The 15,912-nt window shown below is 39.5% G+C and overlaps 1 protein-coding gene across 2 annotated transcripts in view; it reads left to right on the top strand.

Moving 5' to 3' along the window:
- The window catches only part of TPR (translocated promoter region, nuclear basket protein), a 58,884-nt gene that overhangs the window by 33,542 nt on the left and 9,430 nt on the right, over positions 1 to 15,912 (top strand). For both annotated transcript variants that reach the window (XM_039320616.1, XM_039320615.1), the window contains exons 28-43: positions 383 to 520; positions 925 to 1,056; positions 2,581 to 2,711; positions 3,401 to 3,611; positions 4,995 to 5,141; positions 5,710 to 5,908; positions 6,896 to 7,101; positions 7,681 to 7,742; positions 8,452 to 8,660; positions 9,661 to 9,933; positions 10,843 to 10,991; positions 11,827 to 11,910; positions 13,086 to 13,286; positions 13,901 to 14,035; positions 14,214 to 14,304; positions 14,747 to 14,925. In XM_039320616.1, the coding sequence (XP_039176550.1) occupies positions 383 to 520; positions 925 to 1,056; positions 2,581 to 2,711; positions 3,401 to 3,611; positions 4,995 to 5,141; positions 5,710 to 5,908; positions 6,896 to 7,101; positions 7,681 to 7,742; positions 8,452 to 8,660; positions 9,661 to 9,933; positions 10,843 to 10,991; positions 11,827 to 11,910; positions 13,086 to 13,286; positions 13,901 to 14,035; positions 14,214 to 14,304; positions 14,747 to 14,925 (2,547 nt within the window). The remainder of the gene's footprint in view (positions 1 to 382; positions 521 to 924; positions 1,057 to 2,580; positions 2,712 to 3,400; positions 3,612 to 4,994; positions 5,142 to 5,709; positions 5,909 to 6,895; positions 7,102 to 7,680; positions 7,743 to 8,451; positions 8,661 to 9,660; positions 9,934 to 10,842; positions 10,992 to 11,826; positions 11,911 to 13,085; positions 13,287 to 13,900; positions 14,036 to 14,213; positions 14,305 to 14,746; positions 14,926 to 15,912) is intronic.

The following is a 15,912-nucleotide window of genomic DNA, read 5'->3' as shown; positions in this document are numbered from 1 at the left end:
AGTCGGGTTGTCTTATATGCTGAGTCATCTTATACGCGGGAAATAACGGTAGTTTCCGGCGTATAAGACAACTTTCTAGGCATGCGACTTGGCACCAAAGTCAGGGGTCGTCTTATACGCCGGGTCGCCTTATACGCCAGAAAATACGGTAGGAGGAGAAAGCAGCTCAGTCTTCTAGGCCTCATGGATCTTATTAAAATCTAAATTATATTTCATGTATGACCTCAGTTTGGGAGTTCATACATATTTTACATATAGTTTAGTACAAATACTTTGTGGCATTAATAAGTAATCATTTCTCAAGGAAATTTAACAGTGAAAACGGAAAGCAAGTTCGGAATTTGCACATATATTTGGATTTGAATGTTGCGTCGTATTGTAGGTGACTGCAAAAACAATTGCTCAACATGAAGAATTAATGAAGAAGACCGAGACCATGAATGTTTTGATAGAAACAAATAAGATATTAAGAGAAGAGAAAGAGAAATTGGAACAAGATCTTCAGCAAATGCAAGCAAAAGTTAGTATGAATTTTAAATTTGTCCTTGAAGCCTCTAAAACCAATTCTCTAAATCGGCCCTTTGGTTACATTGTTATAAATCTGTAGTTTTCATTCAGTTCAGAACTCTAAAAGAATATTGCACTATTGGTACTTTTTTTAAAAAAAACTGTTTCGTTCTTCTAAATTTTACGGAATGAACAAGGTCCGCTTATTGATTTGTGGAAAATTGGAAAATATAAAAACTCCTTTAAAACATATATCTGTCTACAGTTACAACCCACAGTCTGTTTACCAACAAATGGCTCATATATTAAAAGATATGAGGCAACAAGCTGTTTATTCCCCCAAGCGAAAAAGATGGTTGTATTTTGACTGTATGAGGAAGCAGTGCTCTGAGTAATTGTCTCCAATGATGATTTCAGGTACGTAAGCTGGAAGCTGATATCTTGCCTCTGCAAGAATCCAATGCTGAGCTCAGTGAGAAAAGTGGGATGCTTCAAGCAGAGAAAAAGTTGTTGGAAGAGGATGTCAAGCGATGGAAAACTCGGACTCAGGTGAGCTCCTTTTAGATTCTAGAGCAGTGTTTCTCAACCTTGACAATTTTAAGGCATGTGGACTTCAACTCCCAGAATTCCACAGCCAGCATTGCTGGCTGTGGAATTCTGGGAGTTGAAGTCCACATGCCTTAAAATTGTCAAGGTTGAGAAACACTGTTCTAGAGCAGAGGTTCTTAATCTTTTTGAATGAATCGCCCCCTTGAGCCAATGAGGAAGTTGTCATCGCCCCCCCCCTCCCCCAACATATCCTCTCAATCACAACATAGGAAACAATTCTTCAATTTATGCAAACATTTTTTTTTGTTTTCTTTATAATTGTCATCAGGACATATCGATGCAAATAATTTATTTCCAGTCTTTTTCCCATATCTGCCATATTCTGGCCAATGGCGCACCACTGTATGGGTAGAGGCTGCTGTACAACGTGCATGAAGATAAGCGATGTATATTCACATATGTACGGCGTTCTGTACTGAAGCTAGCTGGAGGAACCTTTGAAAACACAATTCAATCCACTAATAGCGAGCGATCTGATGTTTTTGTATGACAGATATACAGCGATTCACTGTACGAAAAAGTCTCAAAAGTGTCCCCAAAACTTCTTGCTCCATCGCCCCCTTTTCATTCCTTCGCCCCCGTGACGCCCCTTTTCGTTCCATCGCCCCCCTGAAAAATGAAATCGCCCCCTGGGGGGCAATATCGCCCAGGTTAAGAACCACTATTCTAGAGCATGCATGACATCTCTATAGAATTAAAAGCAATTCCTTTCTTAACAACGGTTGAAAACATAGGAAGAATGAGACAACAAAAGAAAAAAGGAGATTAATAGTTACTGTCGAGAGTTGTGAGTCTGTATATATCCATGACACACATTTTGCTATATAGAAAAGAATGAAATTAAAAGAGAGAGCAATTAAGGTATGAAAACGCTTGAAGAATGAGATCGATAATAAAATGTGAAAAGTTTCATGAGCGAAGATTACTTGAAAAAATAAGAATAAATAAAACTAAAGTCATAAAAAATAAATAAATTAGTCTTTAAGCTTTCATAAGACTTTTTCTTCTAAAGTATCAGTTATAAGTAGTGAAGAAGTAGTAGAATATATCTTGGTTGTGTGCGTGTGTGTGTGTGTGTGTGAGAGAGAGAGAGAGAGAGAGATGTAAATGGTGTCCTTTTCTCCAGCATCTTTGCCATCTTTGTCCAAGCAACAGTATCTCTTAGTGATAGCCTATTTTTGAAATATAACAACAAACCTCACTGGGGAATGCAATAATCCATTTTAATAAGATTAAATAAACCTTCTTACGTATCAAATTTGTACCCTAAGTTCCCTGAATCTCTGAATGTCTATTTATAGCATTGGTTCTTAGTATCTAGTTTAGAAGAAACCCTTTGGATATGATCATTATGATCCACATCAGTTTTGGTTTTACTTTTACAGTCTTTCACTTTTTGAAATGCACAAGTAAAGTAAAACTATATCTGCCTTAAGTTTAAGATGGTTTAATGTTCTCTTCCAGCATTTATTAAGCCAACAAAAAGATGCAGATGTTGAAGAATATCGGAAGCTTCTTTCAGAAAAGGAGGTGAACAACAAACGCATTCAGCAGCTAAGTGAAGAAATAGGCAGACTTAAAGCAGAAATTGCAAGGTGATTTGTAAAGAACGTCTTGTAATCTGGGAAACTCTGGGAAACTGAGATCTTCTCTGAAAACTAATATTTTGTATTCCTTTCTATGAGCTCAAAACATGTTTACAAAACATTTTACTGATTTTAATCCATATATATATATATATATATATATATATATATGTTAAATTTTACTTGTGGGGAATTAGATGTCCTTGTTCCACTTGCCTAAGTGTACTCTTGTACTGCATTTTCTTTTCTTAAATGCACTGCATCTTATTTCTTGATATTCCATGTTTGATTGTTTCCTCCTTCCTGCAATGCGGATAAAGCTGGATAATTTTATAGTAACTGAAAAGCTTTTGTAGTAGAACAAATACTTTATATCCTAATTTCACTGCCCTGCATCTCCAATTATCTCAAATGGCAGGATGAGAAAAATCTTTGCCCAGCTCCCTAGATGATGTACATGGAGTCATAGATCCAGAGTTTTCGTGACAGATTAGAATAGCATTTGTGCAGAATACTGTCACTGTATTTTTCATAGTTTCCCACTACCCCATCACTCACTTTTCAAAAGTAGGGTATTAAATTTGGAATCAGGAGAAGAGGGATCAGAAAAGACCTTTGCAGTCTGAAATCAAATATTCTATATAAATTGCTCAAATGGTGTTCATTTGTATTTAATTCTTTTTCAATTAATTTCTAAGAACCAATGCATCACTGACAACAAATCAGAATCTGGTCCAGAGCCTCCGGGAAGACCTAACAAAAACAAAAACAGAAAAGGAAACCCTTCAAAAGGACTTGGAAATGAAAGTAGTAGACATCCAAGAGAAAGTCAAGACAATAACTCAAGTCAAGAAAATTGGACGTCGCTACAAGACTCAGTATGAAGAGCTGAAAGCACAGCACGATAAGGTAAGGCTCTTGCCATTCGTGGCCTGTGAAAGTTGAGCAGCATAACTTTGAAGCTCCTGATAGTTTTCGGGTTTAAAGTCGTCTGATGAGGTCATACATCTGTCTAGCCTTCATGCTTCCTGTTAATGTTAGTGTAGTTAAACTAATATTTAACTCTACATACTAAATCTAAAATTACCCTCGGAGAGAGAATCTGTACATTTAAGAGGTGTTCAACAACACTGAACATTGATGATACCTTTTTTGATTTCCTCAATATATTTTCCATGGTACTGAAGAGAAGCCACTTCTTTTGCTTTAGACATGTGTTTCTTCTTTCCCATCTCTCAATCACTGTAACATTGATTGATTGTGCTGGATACCTTAGGGCACTGGTGGCGAACCTATGGCATGCGTGCCAGAGGAGGCACTCAGAGCCCTCTCTGTGGGCACGCGTGTCATTGTCTCAGCCCCACCTCCCCCCACAGTCCCCTCCTCACCAGCAGCCCCCCCGGAAGATGACTTAGCCCCAGGCACGGCCCGCACAGAGCAGAGCAGCCAATGACATGGCAGCTGAGCAGCAGGAACAAAACTCCGCCCTTACATTCTGTTGTGTGCAGACAATGCTGTGGGGCGGGGGCAGAGAGCATGTTTGCCATGGCACTGCTGGGCTGCCTGGGCGATCTGCGGAGGGCCATGGAGGCGGTGAGTGGCCCTGCGGGCAGGAGGGGCAATGGGGGGGTGGTTTTTTGGCACTCGGTCTCTAAAAGGTTCGCCATCACTGCCTTAGGGCCATAGCCAAGCAAAACTTCCTTTTCCTCAACTCACAAACACTCATCTTCTCAAATAACCAGTCTATGTGGATAGCCTGAAATGCTCAATGATCTTCTGTAATGGCTAAATGGACTGCGTGCAATCAACTCCTATCACTTTTAAGCATGTGCTGTAATTCTGTTGAAAACTTATCTGTCTGTTTTTTTCTCAGAAAAACAAGAGAAATAAAATATATGTACATATGTGTTTATGTGTATGTGCATGTGCATCTGTGTGTACATGTGTATGTGTGTCTGTTCATTTGCCTATCTCTCACATCCCAAATACTAGGGGAAGAAATATTTATTTAGCTACTTATTTATTAGATTTATATGCCCCCATCTCACCATCCAAAACAACTAATAATATTAGCCTCTAAATATGAAACAAAACAAAAACTTGCCAATCCAGTTGAAGCTCTCTTGTTACTCTGCATAGGCCTGCAATGTTAAATTTCATCTCTACAGCCTTGGTGCAGAAGACAGGCCAGTGTGTAGGAGTTCTGTACGATGTGCTGTTGTAGAAGTTAGCAGCATCTATAAGACCGGATGTGGTTGTACAAACATTATTATTAATGGTCTAAAATTGCAGATGGTTGCTGAGGCTTCCACGCAGTCTTTTGCGGAGCAGCCAGAACAGCATGCGTCAGACAAAGAACATCAGGAGATGAAAGAGGCTCTAAACCAAGCTGAGGTCAAAATAAAAGCTTTAGAGGGGCAGATTGAAGTTCTTCAGAAGGTAAGAGAACTTTCAAGGGGAGTAGCTGTGCAGCTCTGATGCCCTTACTAGCAAAACAGAAGTGGAGCATTGTCACTTGAAAACTGTGTCACTCTTAAGCATTTAAAGCTTAAGCCTCCACAAATAGTGGTTCTGAGAATAAAATAGGAGATTTCCCTCTGGGTACCTGAAGTCCTTTGGGGAAATTATACAATAAGACAAAAGGCTTTATAGCAGTGCCCCCCCCCCGACCTTTTGGGCACTAGGGACCGGTTCTGTGAAGAAAGGTTTTTCCGTGGAGCAGAGGGGCCATAGTTTTGCATGCTGCCTGCACCTTGCAGATAGGGCTTCGCTGCGTGAACCAGTGCGGTCCATGGACTGGGGGGTTGGGGACCCCTGCTTTATAGAATCCATTCATTGGTCTCCTACCATAGGGGAAAAAAAATAATAGAAGCCTGATCAATAGCAAACTATAGCATGCTTCAAAGTTCTTGTAGCAGGTTTATGTGAAGAATTTCTAGCATTTTACCAATCCATCAGCTATGGAAAGTTGCAGGGGCCTAATGTTTCCATGCCTGGGTTTCAATAGACTCTAGGAGAGAAGGAGACTGAAGTAAAGAATCTTCAGGAGCAAGTATCCCAGCTGCAATCAGAGCTTTCCCGCCTTCAACAAGATCTACAGGAAAAAACAACACAGGAAGAACAACTCAGACAGCAAGTGGCTGAAAAAGAGGAGAAAACTAAAAAGACACTTCTGGCTGCCAAGCAGAGGATTGCACAGCTGGCAGGTGAGTTGGCTTTAAGGGTTTTAAATTCTAGAAGAAATGCGGTTTTAAACTGGTGAGTTTGTAGAAGATTGACTATCTGATTTTGATATAAATTAGCTTTTGGGAATTACTATTGGCTTTTCAAGTGATTGTTGAACTAAGTAGCATATGGGCTAACATGAAAGAAGAGTCTTTGTCAGATAATTCCTAACTGCTATTGTCTTGGAAAAGATTTAATAAGAACAGAGAAGGAAGGAGAACTAGAGAAAAGAGAGATTTTTGATACTTTTGTTTTTAGCTATCTTTTCTGGATTGTTGTGAGTCACCTGGAATCATTATGTGAAGCCATATAAGTCCTGTAAATAAATTTTCACATTAGTGGAGCCAATACTATAAGATTAGCTCTCTCTCTTCTATTGATAAGATAAGGCCAAGAGCTTCTTTTTTCCCCCTTGGTAGGAAATGCATGTTCAATTTATGCTCATGCTTAGTTTTCTCAGAGGAGAGAAGCAGATTTGGCCATCTTTAGAATCTGGAGCCAATTCTTCTGAAAAAGGAGGAAAGTAGAAAAGTTCTGCAAGAGGAAACAGAATCCTTAGAACAGTGTTTTTCAACCTTGACAATTTTAAGGCATGTGGACTTCAACTCCCAGAACTCCACAGCCAGCATTGCTGACTGTGGAATTCTGGGAGTTGAAGTCCACATGCCTTAAAATTGTCAAGGTTGAGAAACGCTGCCTTAGAAGCTAGTGCTGGACCACTATAAAGAAGGAGGTATCCTCCTCCCTTTTGTAAAAAAATCAGCTTGTTTGAACTGTGGTGTTGGAGATGCTTCTGCACATTCCTTGGACAGCAAGTGCTGAGGCATATAATTCTTTCCTTCTTCCAAGGAAGAAGTTTGTAACGCTTATAAAACTGTCCGGTTCTTCAAAAAATGTATCTCTTTACTGAAATACTTTGGTAAGCGCTATCGAAATGAAGTGATTGATTTTTCTCTTCTTTAATTCAGGGGCAAAAGATCAGCTGACTAAAGAAAATGAGGAATGGAAGCAAAAGAGTAGCACATTGGAGGAACAAAAGACAGAGTTAGAAGTTCGGATGAGTGCACTTAAATCACAATATGAAGGCCGAATTTGTCGTCTAGAGCGAGAACTCAGAGAGCAACAAGAGAGACATCATGAACAGCGAGATGAGCCTCCAGAATCTACTAACAAGGTAAATGTTTTGTGCTAAACAAGACTTCTCTGCAGATTGGACATTTTTATGTTTTCTTTGCCTTTCATCCTCTGCATAAGTTTAATGAAAGAGATTGCCTAGACTAGCACTGATGATGTTACCTAGTTTGGGTAATGAAATGTCTGCAAGAAAACAGCCAAGTCCAAAGAGCACCAAGGACCCCTCACCTCAACTCTTAGCTACAAATATTCTCCTTTATTGGTAGATTGCCTTGGAGTCCATTTCTCTAGACTCCTATCCCAAGGCAACCAGGAATAATTTAAGATGGGAAAATCATCAGTTCTGTCCTGAATGAGTAAAAATGATATGCAGGAGCCTATGCTTTATCCAGCTTGAGGATATATGTGGGCAAACACCATCCATTTACCAACCTGATGAAATTGCAGTAAAGGCTCAGGATAAATACCACCCTATCCTGGAATATCTATTGATTGTAAGCTATTTCAAGATTTTAAGAATAGGTAGCAGTATTCAAATATATTAAATGAATAACTTAACTGCAATTATATTTGTGGTTATCTTTTGCCTCCTCTGGCTTAAACTAATTCTTATCATTAGGCTCCAGAACAGCAAAGGCAGATCACTCTCAAATCAACTCAAGCTGCAGGTGACCGAGGAATGTGAGTTCTTCATTTTTTTTCTATTATACTTTTTGAATCTTCTTAAATTTAATTTAGAAGCAAAGCATAGCTCATTTTGTCTCCTTTCTTCTTTAGTTTTCCTCTTTCGTAAGAATGAAAGTTGCTAAGTTTTTAATGATAGTGAAAATAATAAAGACCACCAAATGGATATTTCTAAACCTTTTTGCTTTGGAAAGGACACATTCCGTAGCAGAAATAATTAAGAATAGATTAAAAAAAAAAACTTTTAAGTTATAAGACTTGTAGACAAATCTATGATGCAGCCACAATTGAAATATCATAAAGTAGGGGAGTCCACAGGGATCAGTAAAAAGATGTTCAAGACGGTCACCACCATGAAATCAAGCCTACAATTTGAATTTCTTGGTCCTGTCCCTGATTCCACCCATTCCCCACAACACTTGTGCTATGAAGAATTATGGTCAGCTTGCCTTCACAAGGATCTTGAGCTGAGAAACATGTATGAAAAGATGTCCACAACTGTCAAGGAGCTAGGGTTCTTTCCCTTTGAGGGAAGATCCCTACATTTTAGTCTTTTTTTTTAACACCGAAAGGAAAAAAATGTTTAGATTTTTATTTGTTTTTTGGTTGGGTTGGTTGGTTTTTCCTTTACTAAAGAGAAGCTGCATTGTAATCATAATTACATGCTTAAAACATCCACCAACATACCATTTTGGATTATTTCTAGAGCTAGTGCTTCAGATCCACCAACAGCCAACATCAAGCCAACTCCTGTGGTGTCTACCCCAAGCAAAGTGACAGCTGCTGCCATACCCGGGAACAAGCCCACCCCAAGGGCTAGCATCCGTCCAATGGTTACACCTGCTACAGTCACCAATCCTACAACTACTCCAACAGCCACTGTTATGCCAACAACACAAGTGGAGACTCAGGAAGGTAATTTCTGATTGAAACATACTGAATTAAAGACATAATAATCAAATGCTTACCATATTTTCCAGCGTATAAGACAACCCAGCGTATAAGATGACCCTCGACTTCGGCGCCGATTCCATGCCTAGAAAGTCATCTTATCCGCCAGAAACTACCATAATTTCCGGCGTATAAGACGACTCGGCGTATAAGACAACACCCGACTTCGGCGCCGATTTCCGCGCTTTAGAAAGTCATCTTATACGCCGGAAAATACGGTACTTATAAATAGGTAAGTATGTAGGCAAGTTTTTTTGAACCTCTAGATCAAAGTCAAAAGGTTGACCCACCTGCTAGTATTCAGCACTATGTAAAGCCCCTTAATTAAAAGAAAGAAAATGTATATTCGGCTTGAGATTGAGAAAATCACAGATGGAGTGAAAGGTTATAACACCCCCATCGTAACACTTGGGATGTTCCTAATTCAAGGATTTTATGCAGCCTGAGTCTTCTCATTAAACTCTAAAAATCTCTGTGATAGTATCTTGTAAATTAGAAATTTTTGAGCATTGTTGCAAAAATCTACTTAAAAGTGTGAAAAGATGAGAAATGGAACTTGGGGGGAAAATTATTTGGTGGGATGTAATCTGAACTCATTTTAATGATGGAAAAGATAGCAATTTATTATAAGGTGTAGTATTTGTTTACTCTAGGTTGTTCTGTTCCTTGTTGGTGAAAATAGCATCCATCTTAAAATTGCAAGAGACTCTTGTCTCAATATCTAAATGCCATACTATATTAACATGAGTCATATTTCAGTGTAACAGTTACCTGAAGGTAGAAAACATAAATATGGATTAATTTGACTCTGTCAGCAGCAACATCACTGTTTTTATTTTTTTTAAGGAAGTGAGATGACATAACTTCTAGAATTATTTTCCCGCATTCTGAGCTGAGATTCCAGCTCTCACCTTAAACATTAAAACGATGTGTGAAACTGACCCGCATCCTAACTTCATTTCAGCCATGCAGTCAGAAGGACCAGTTGAACATGTTCCAGTCTTTGGAAGCACAAGCGGGTCTGTGCGCTCCACGAGCCCCAATGTGCAGACCTCTCTTTCCCAGCCCATCTTGACGGTTCCACAACAGACTCAGGCCACAGCTTTTGTACAGCCTACTCAACAGAGTCATCCTCAGATCGAACCGGCTGCCCAAGAACCGTCCCCAGCCATCATGGAGGTGGTGCAGAGCTCCCAGATAGAAAGACCTTCTACGTCAACGGCAGTGTTTGGCACAGGTTGGCTTTCTGGAAACCACCACATCCACCTTCTTGATTCAGTTGTCTAGACCAGGGGTAGGCAACCTTGGCTCTTTTATGACTCGTGGACTTCAACTCCCAGAATTCCTGAGCCAGCCTGGCTCAGGAATTCTGGGAGTTGAAGTCCAAAGTCATAAAAGAGCCAAGGTTGCCTACCCCTGGTCTAGACTCAGTTCTCAAATTTTCAGGGAAAAAAATTCACTTTGGCTGGGAGTTGAAATCTACCCAGATTGTACCCAGATTAGGAAAGAATGCGTGATGTAAATGTTGATGATGTAATTTAAAATTAATTAAAAATCAGCATTTTAGAAGCATTGATTATAAGCAACCAAGCTGTCTGTAAGGACTCACCTCAGCTAACCACCCAAGAAAGCAGAACTCTTGAAACAGGCATTGTCTCAAAAGGATACTTTTATTAGGGGCTAGTGATAGTAGGAAAGTCAAGGCAAGATCTGGGGAAAATCCCGCTTAAACGGTATAATTAAACTAGCAGTCTCCCTCCTCCCACCAAAATCATAATGTCCATTTGAAATGCAGCCAATCCCCAGGGGACACGATGTTTGGGTAACTGGCACAAGTTGGCCCGCATCTCAAGGTCTTTTCCAGTTTCCTTTTCTCAGTAATTGTCTCCCTGATAAGGGAGGCACTTTCTTCTCTCATTTGGATAGAGACAGGAGAGGAAAAATAGGAAACCCCCCCCCCCAGCAGAATGGCAGGGCCCAAACAAGAATACATATGAAGTGAAACAAGAAGAGTTTGGGGATGTGACACTGTCCATTGAAAGAAGAATTCCATAGCCACTGTTTGTTTGTTTGTTTGCTTGTTTGTTTCTTTTTCTTAGATCTTTAATGTAATGTGTTTGACTAAAGGAAAACATTTCCCTTTTAGTTTCAGCTACTCCCAGCTCATCTCTGCCCAAACGAGCACGAGAGGAAGAAGAGGAGAATGCCGTCGAAAACTCAGAACAGATGCCCGAGGAAATGGTTGATCTGCCTCTTGCAAAGAAACTGAGAACTTTGCAAAGAGTTGGGCCAGAGGTTTGTAAGGGGAACTGTGGGATTATGAGCATCTCAAGAAAAAAAAAACAACAACAATGCAGCCTTAGATATTGGCTTTCAACCAATTTGAACATCATCCTGTATTACAGAGGTCCCCAACCTTTTGGGCACCAGGAACCGGTTACGTGGAGAGAGGGGGCTTGGCTTTGGGTGCTGCCTGCCTCCTGTGGATGGGGTTTTCCTTGTTTGTGCAGACCGGTTGCTGGCATGCCATGGCCCGGTACTGGTCCACAGCCCGGGGGTTGGGGACCCCTGCTGAATTAGTTGCAGGGTCCCAGGGTCACGTGATCTCCTTTTGCGACCTTCTGACAGGCAAAGTCAGTGGAGAAGCCAGATTCACTTAACAATCATGTTAGTAACTTAACAGCTGCAGTGATTCACTTAACCATAGCAAGAATGGTCATAAAATGGGGCAGAACTCACTTAACAGCTGTTTTGCTTAGCAACAGAAATTTTGGGCTCAGTTGTTATAAGTCAAGGAACTCCCTGTACCATGTTTCTCATTAAAATTGTCTTATATATTCGTTTGTCAGATATCAAATGTCAACTTATAAAGTGATTGCAGATTTAAGTGAGTGTATATACGACCAGTTATCAATAATTCTACACGTTCAGTTTTAACAACTGCCCGTGGAGGCTGTTAAAACTTAAAGGTTTGACTTTGGTATTCGTGGATCAGTAACAATATTACTAAGATTTGCAAATTATTACAGCTACAGTAATAGCCTCTACTGTAAAATACTATGTTTTCGATCTGCATATATCGATCTTAACGTTTCCCAATTAAACGTCATGCATTTCTATAATATTTCAGGAGGAAGTAACTGCAGAAGAGAGCACGGATGGAGAAATAGAAGCTCAGACTTACAATCAGGATTCACAGGATTCCATTGGTGAAGTAAGTTCCTGATTGCAGGAACAATTTCCACATCTTATTTGTAGGTTGTAGCAACTTCCAGAAATTTCCCTCTGAATGAATTAGAGTTGCTTATCAGTTTTTCTCTCTAGCAATAATCTCCATAGCCCCTTCAATCCTCATACAATTTTTATTATAAGAGGATTTTACATGGGCTTTTAAAAATAAACCCTCCAATTCTCATGCAGGACAGGAGGTGCTAGCAGAAGAGAGAATTAAAGAAGCGTATATATGTGCATGCATATATGCAGGATCCGATTGCGTATAATACTGCACTTATCAGTAGGCTTTTACTCACCTACAGCTAGTCCTCATTTAGCGACCACAGTTGGGACTGGCAACTCTCAGTAAGTAGTTGCTACATAGGACAGTGACCTCTCCCTGTGTGAGTCATGCCTACTAATTTAGACTTCCTGTATTTTATTTCTATGAATTTCTGCAAATGTTCCAGCCTTTCTTTCTCCGAGGAAGCTTTTCTTTGCATTGCTATCCTCCTGGCATGCGTACCTGATTTCTTACTACCTTCCTGCTTAAACGAGCAGTTATATAGCTCCACTCAGTGATTAGGAGGAACTAGGAGATCTTTGCAGTAGTTAATTCCACTTAAATAGATGTCAGTTCAGGGGCATGTCCTCTGAAGACAGATGTTCTGAAAGGGTGCTTCGCATTTTGAGCCATGTTAATTCTTAAAGTTTCACACAGTAGTTTCACACAAAGTTTTACACAGTTGATTTTTTAAGAACGCTTCAGAATCAAGGAACCACACTAGTGTCCATGGGGAGAAGAGAACAAGGGAAGGGGGTCAGCCGTGTTGCAGTGGAAGCCCCACCCCTTTTTTACCTCCACTGTGATGTCACATTCAAAAGGGGCAGAATTTGTAATGCAGAGTCCCATTTATTACTAGCTTGTTGCTCAAAATCAAAGCATGGCTTCTTCCTTGGGGCAGATTAAAGCTTAGCATTATAAATCTATAAACCAGTTTCCTATTTGCTACAGCCTTTAAAACTGAGCTAGCAAAGGTTTTAGCCCCACGAAAAACTTTCTTTCATTTGTATCCAGTTTTGTGAAAGAGGGAAAAAAAAAAAGTTGTGAGGATGGTTGTTAATAGCATTTGTTTTAATTCCGCTGACCATTATTGTCTTCCTCTTTATTTGAAGGGTGTCACGCAGGGCGAGTATACACCTATGGAGGATAGCGAGGAAACTTCTCAGTCCCTCCCTATAGACCTTGGACCTCTTCAATCAGATCAGCAGAATACAACCTCATCCCAAGAGTGTCAGGGCAAGAGAGATGATGTCATTGTCATTGACAGTGATGATGAAGAGGATGACGATGAGGAAAATGATGGTGAAGCAGAAGTAATGCCTACTGTATTTATTTTCTTATTTAGTATGTGCCTGCGAGTGAAGAAGAAACTATTTAGCGTCCCCAAAATTCCTATGGTGACTCCTCAGTTTCTATGTATTGGCTCTGATTGAGTATTATTGTATCGGTTGTGGCTTTTTGCAGGCACTGTAGAAGCAACCGTTACATATCTTTACACACAGTCAACTAATACATTAGACTTTGATATTCCTGAATCTACCAGAAAGAGTTTAGGTCCAGTCTAATTTTCACAATAAATACCAAGAACAAGGATGTGCTTGGTTCTATTAGTCAATAAAAAAGAATGTGTTTTACTAATTTAAAAATGCATTATCCTTTTATTTTTAAAAGTTACATAAATTCTGAACTGAGGGTTGTATTTCCAACAGCTAGGACTGCTAGGAATAATTTCAGACATTTATCCAAGAACATAATCCTATTTTCATTTTTATGACCCTTTCTGCCTTTTGTGACAATAGCACTTTATTGATTGAAATATCACACCTTTTAATTCTCAAAGGAAGATCCATTTAGTTCCCAAAGACCATTACTTCATCCCTTTCTGCAGAGTTCAGCATACTTAGAGAAAACCATCTCTTTTTTTTAGGAATATGAAGATGAAGAAGATGAGGATGACGACGATGATGATGAAGACACAGGAATGGGGGACGAAGGCGAGGATAGCAATGAAAGCACTGGCAGCGTGGATGGTAACGATGGATATGAAGCAGATGATGCTGAGGTATGAATATTATTTGTTCCTAATCTGGATAAAATTAATGATTTTAAAAAATAATCTTTTAGATGCAAATCTACTTTTAACTTCTTGGGGAAAATATTCTTTTTTCCCCCTTTCCGCCCCTATTGGTATTAACAGCTAATTCCTGATATCCCTCCCCCCCCCCTTTTCCTTATTTCAGGCTGCTGATGGAATGGATCCTAGTACAGAAATGGAAGAGAGTATTGCTGGAGGTGAAAATAGCCAGAGGGCAGCTGACTCCCAGAACTGTGGTACGATTAACTGGATGTTTATGCTTGTTTAAAGGAAGCAAATCTTTTTGAGCAGGTTATTCTCTAAGCAGTATCTGTGTTTTATGCCCTTGATTATAGAAATATGTGTATAAATGGTTTTAAATCATTGAAAACATTTTAAAGCTTGGTTTTTTGTTTTGATTTTTTGCTCATTGCTTCTGATTTTTTTTGCTGGATGAACATCTAGTTCCTTATCTCAACTAAGCAAAGACGCTTTGAAATCGCTGAAAGTTTAAAATCAGACCTCTCTGCCACAACAAAATGTCCTTGTTTTGTTAGCTTGAGGGTGTTTTTTTTTTGGGGGGGGTGATATATAGAAATATTTGTTCCAGAAAATATAATGGAGCATGTTTTGGGAAGCATGAAATGATTTGGAGTTACAAATGTGTGCCTTTGTAATTATTTGTTTGTATATCATCAGGCGATGGGAGCACAGGTGCTGTAGAGTCTACGTTCTCTCAGGAAAGCCCAAGGGAGCAGCAGCCCACATCTGCTTCTGAGAGACAAGTTCCCCGTCCACCTCGACCTCATCCCTTACCTCCACGATTAACTATCCATGCTATTCCTGCTCCACCCCAGGAGCTGGGACCCCCAGTCCAGGTGCGAGAACCACAGGGAAACGTGCCTTTGAAAGATTGCTCATTGCTTTATTTGTATCAGCAAAATACAAATATCTCTTGGATAATCATGAATTGCCATATCAGGACACGTTTTTATTTTTCTCTACAATATTGCAGGATATTTGGACAAAAAGTGCATCAAAAATATTCAGGATTATAGCATTTAGCACATATTTTGGAATTCTAGCCCTTTAAAAGTAAAATCAAAGAAGAATATTACTTCTGCATATTTATCTAGTGGGGGCATAATTTAGATAATGGATTACCACGTGAGTGATTCATATTTGTCCAAAACATGTTCAATGTGAATGTTGAGCTATTTGGAGATTTTTCTTTATGTTAAGTGTAGATAAATAGATTAACCCTCGATCCTCGTAAATAGATAGATCCCTACGTTAGGATAGAGTTTTTAGTTGAACTGGAAGATCAAAAACAAATTACTCTGTATTCTTTATAGTAATGTGAGATTTGAGGTCATTTCCTAGTTGTACAATGCAATCCCATGTAGCCCAATTCAGAATTTAAATCCTACTGTGTCCAGTTAGACTCACTAAGCAAGTAAGCAAACTGTTACGAGCAGAAATGGGCAGTCTGCGGCTCTCCAAATGTTCTTTTAAGGACCAAAGATTGCCTTTGATGTCTAGTGTTCTGGCCTGCCAATAATTTGTGTACTGTTGGCTCTTTTCATTTTATTTTGGGTATTCCCCTTCCCCAACACAAACCCATTAAGTTAAGTTTTCAATTTTAAATTGTCTTAGTGCGGTGGGCTACCCAAAATATATCTCTGTGGTCTTTTGCTCGATGCCTTTATGTTCTCTTTCCTAAATGCGTCAGCATCCCCCAGAAAGGAATGGTATTATTTAAGGAAAAATGAGAAACAGAGCACATTTCTCCCCTTGCTTCCATTTCCCATTAAACGGTGCGATGTATCTATCGCTTATTTATTTTGTGCAGTACAATTTGAAAG

The sequence above is a fragment of the Crotalus tigris genome, unplaced genomic scaffold (genome assembly GCF_016545835.1).
Source record: "Crotalus tigris isolate CLP2741 ecotype Arizona unplaced genomic scaffold, ASM1654583v1 scf7180000023662.225785, whole genome shotgun sequence".
Classification (NCBI taxonomy): domain Eukaryota; kingdom Metazoa; phylum Chordata; class Lepidosauria; order Squamata; family Viperidae; genus Crotalus; species Crotalus tigris.
This window is presented reverse-complemented; position numbering and strand designations above follow the sequence as displayed.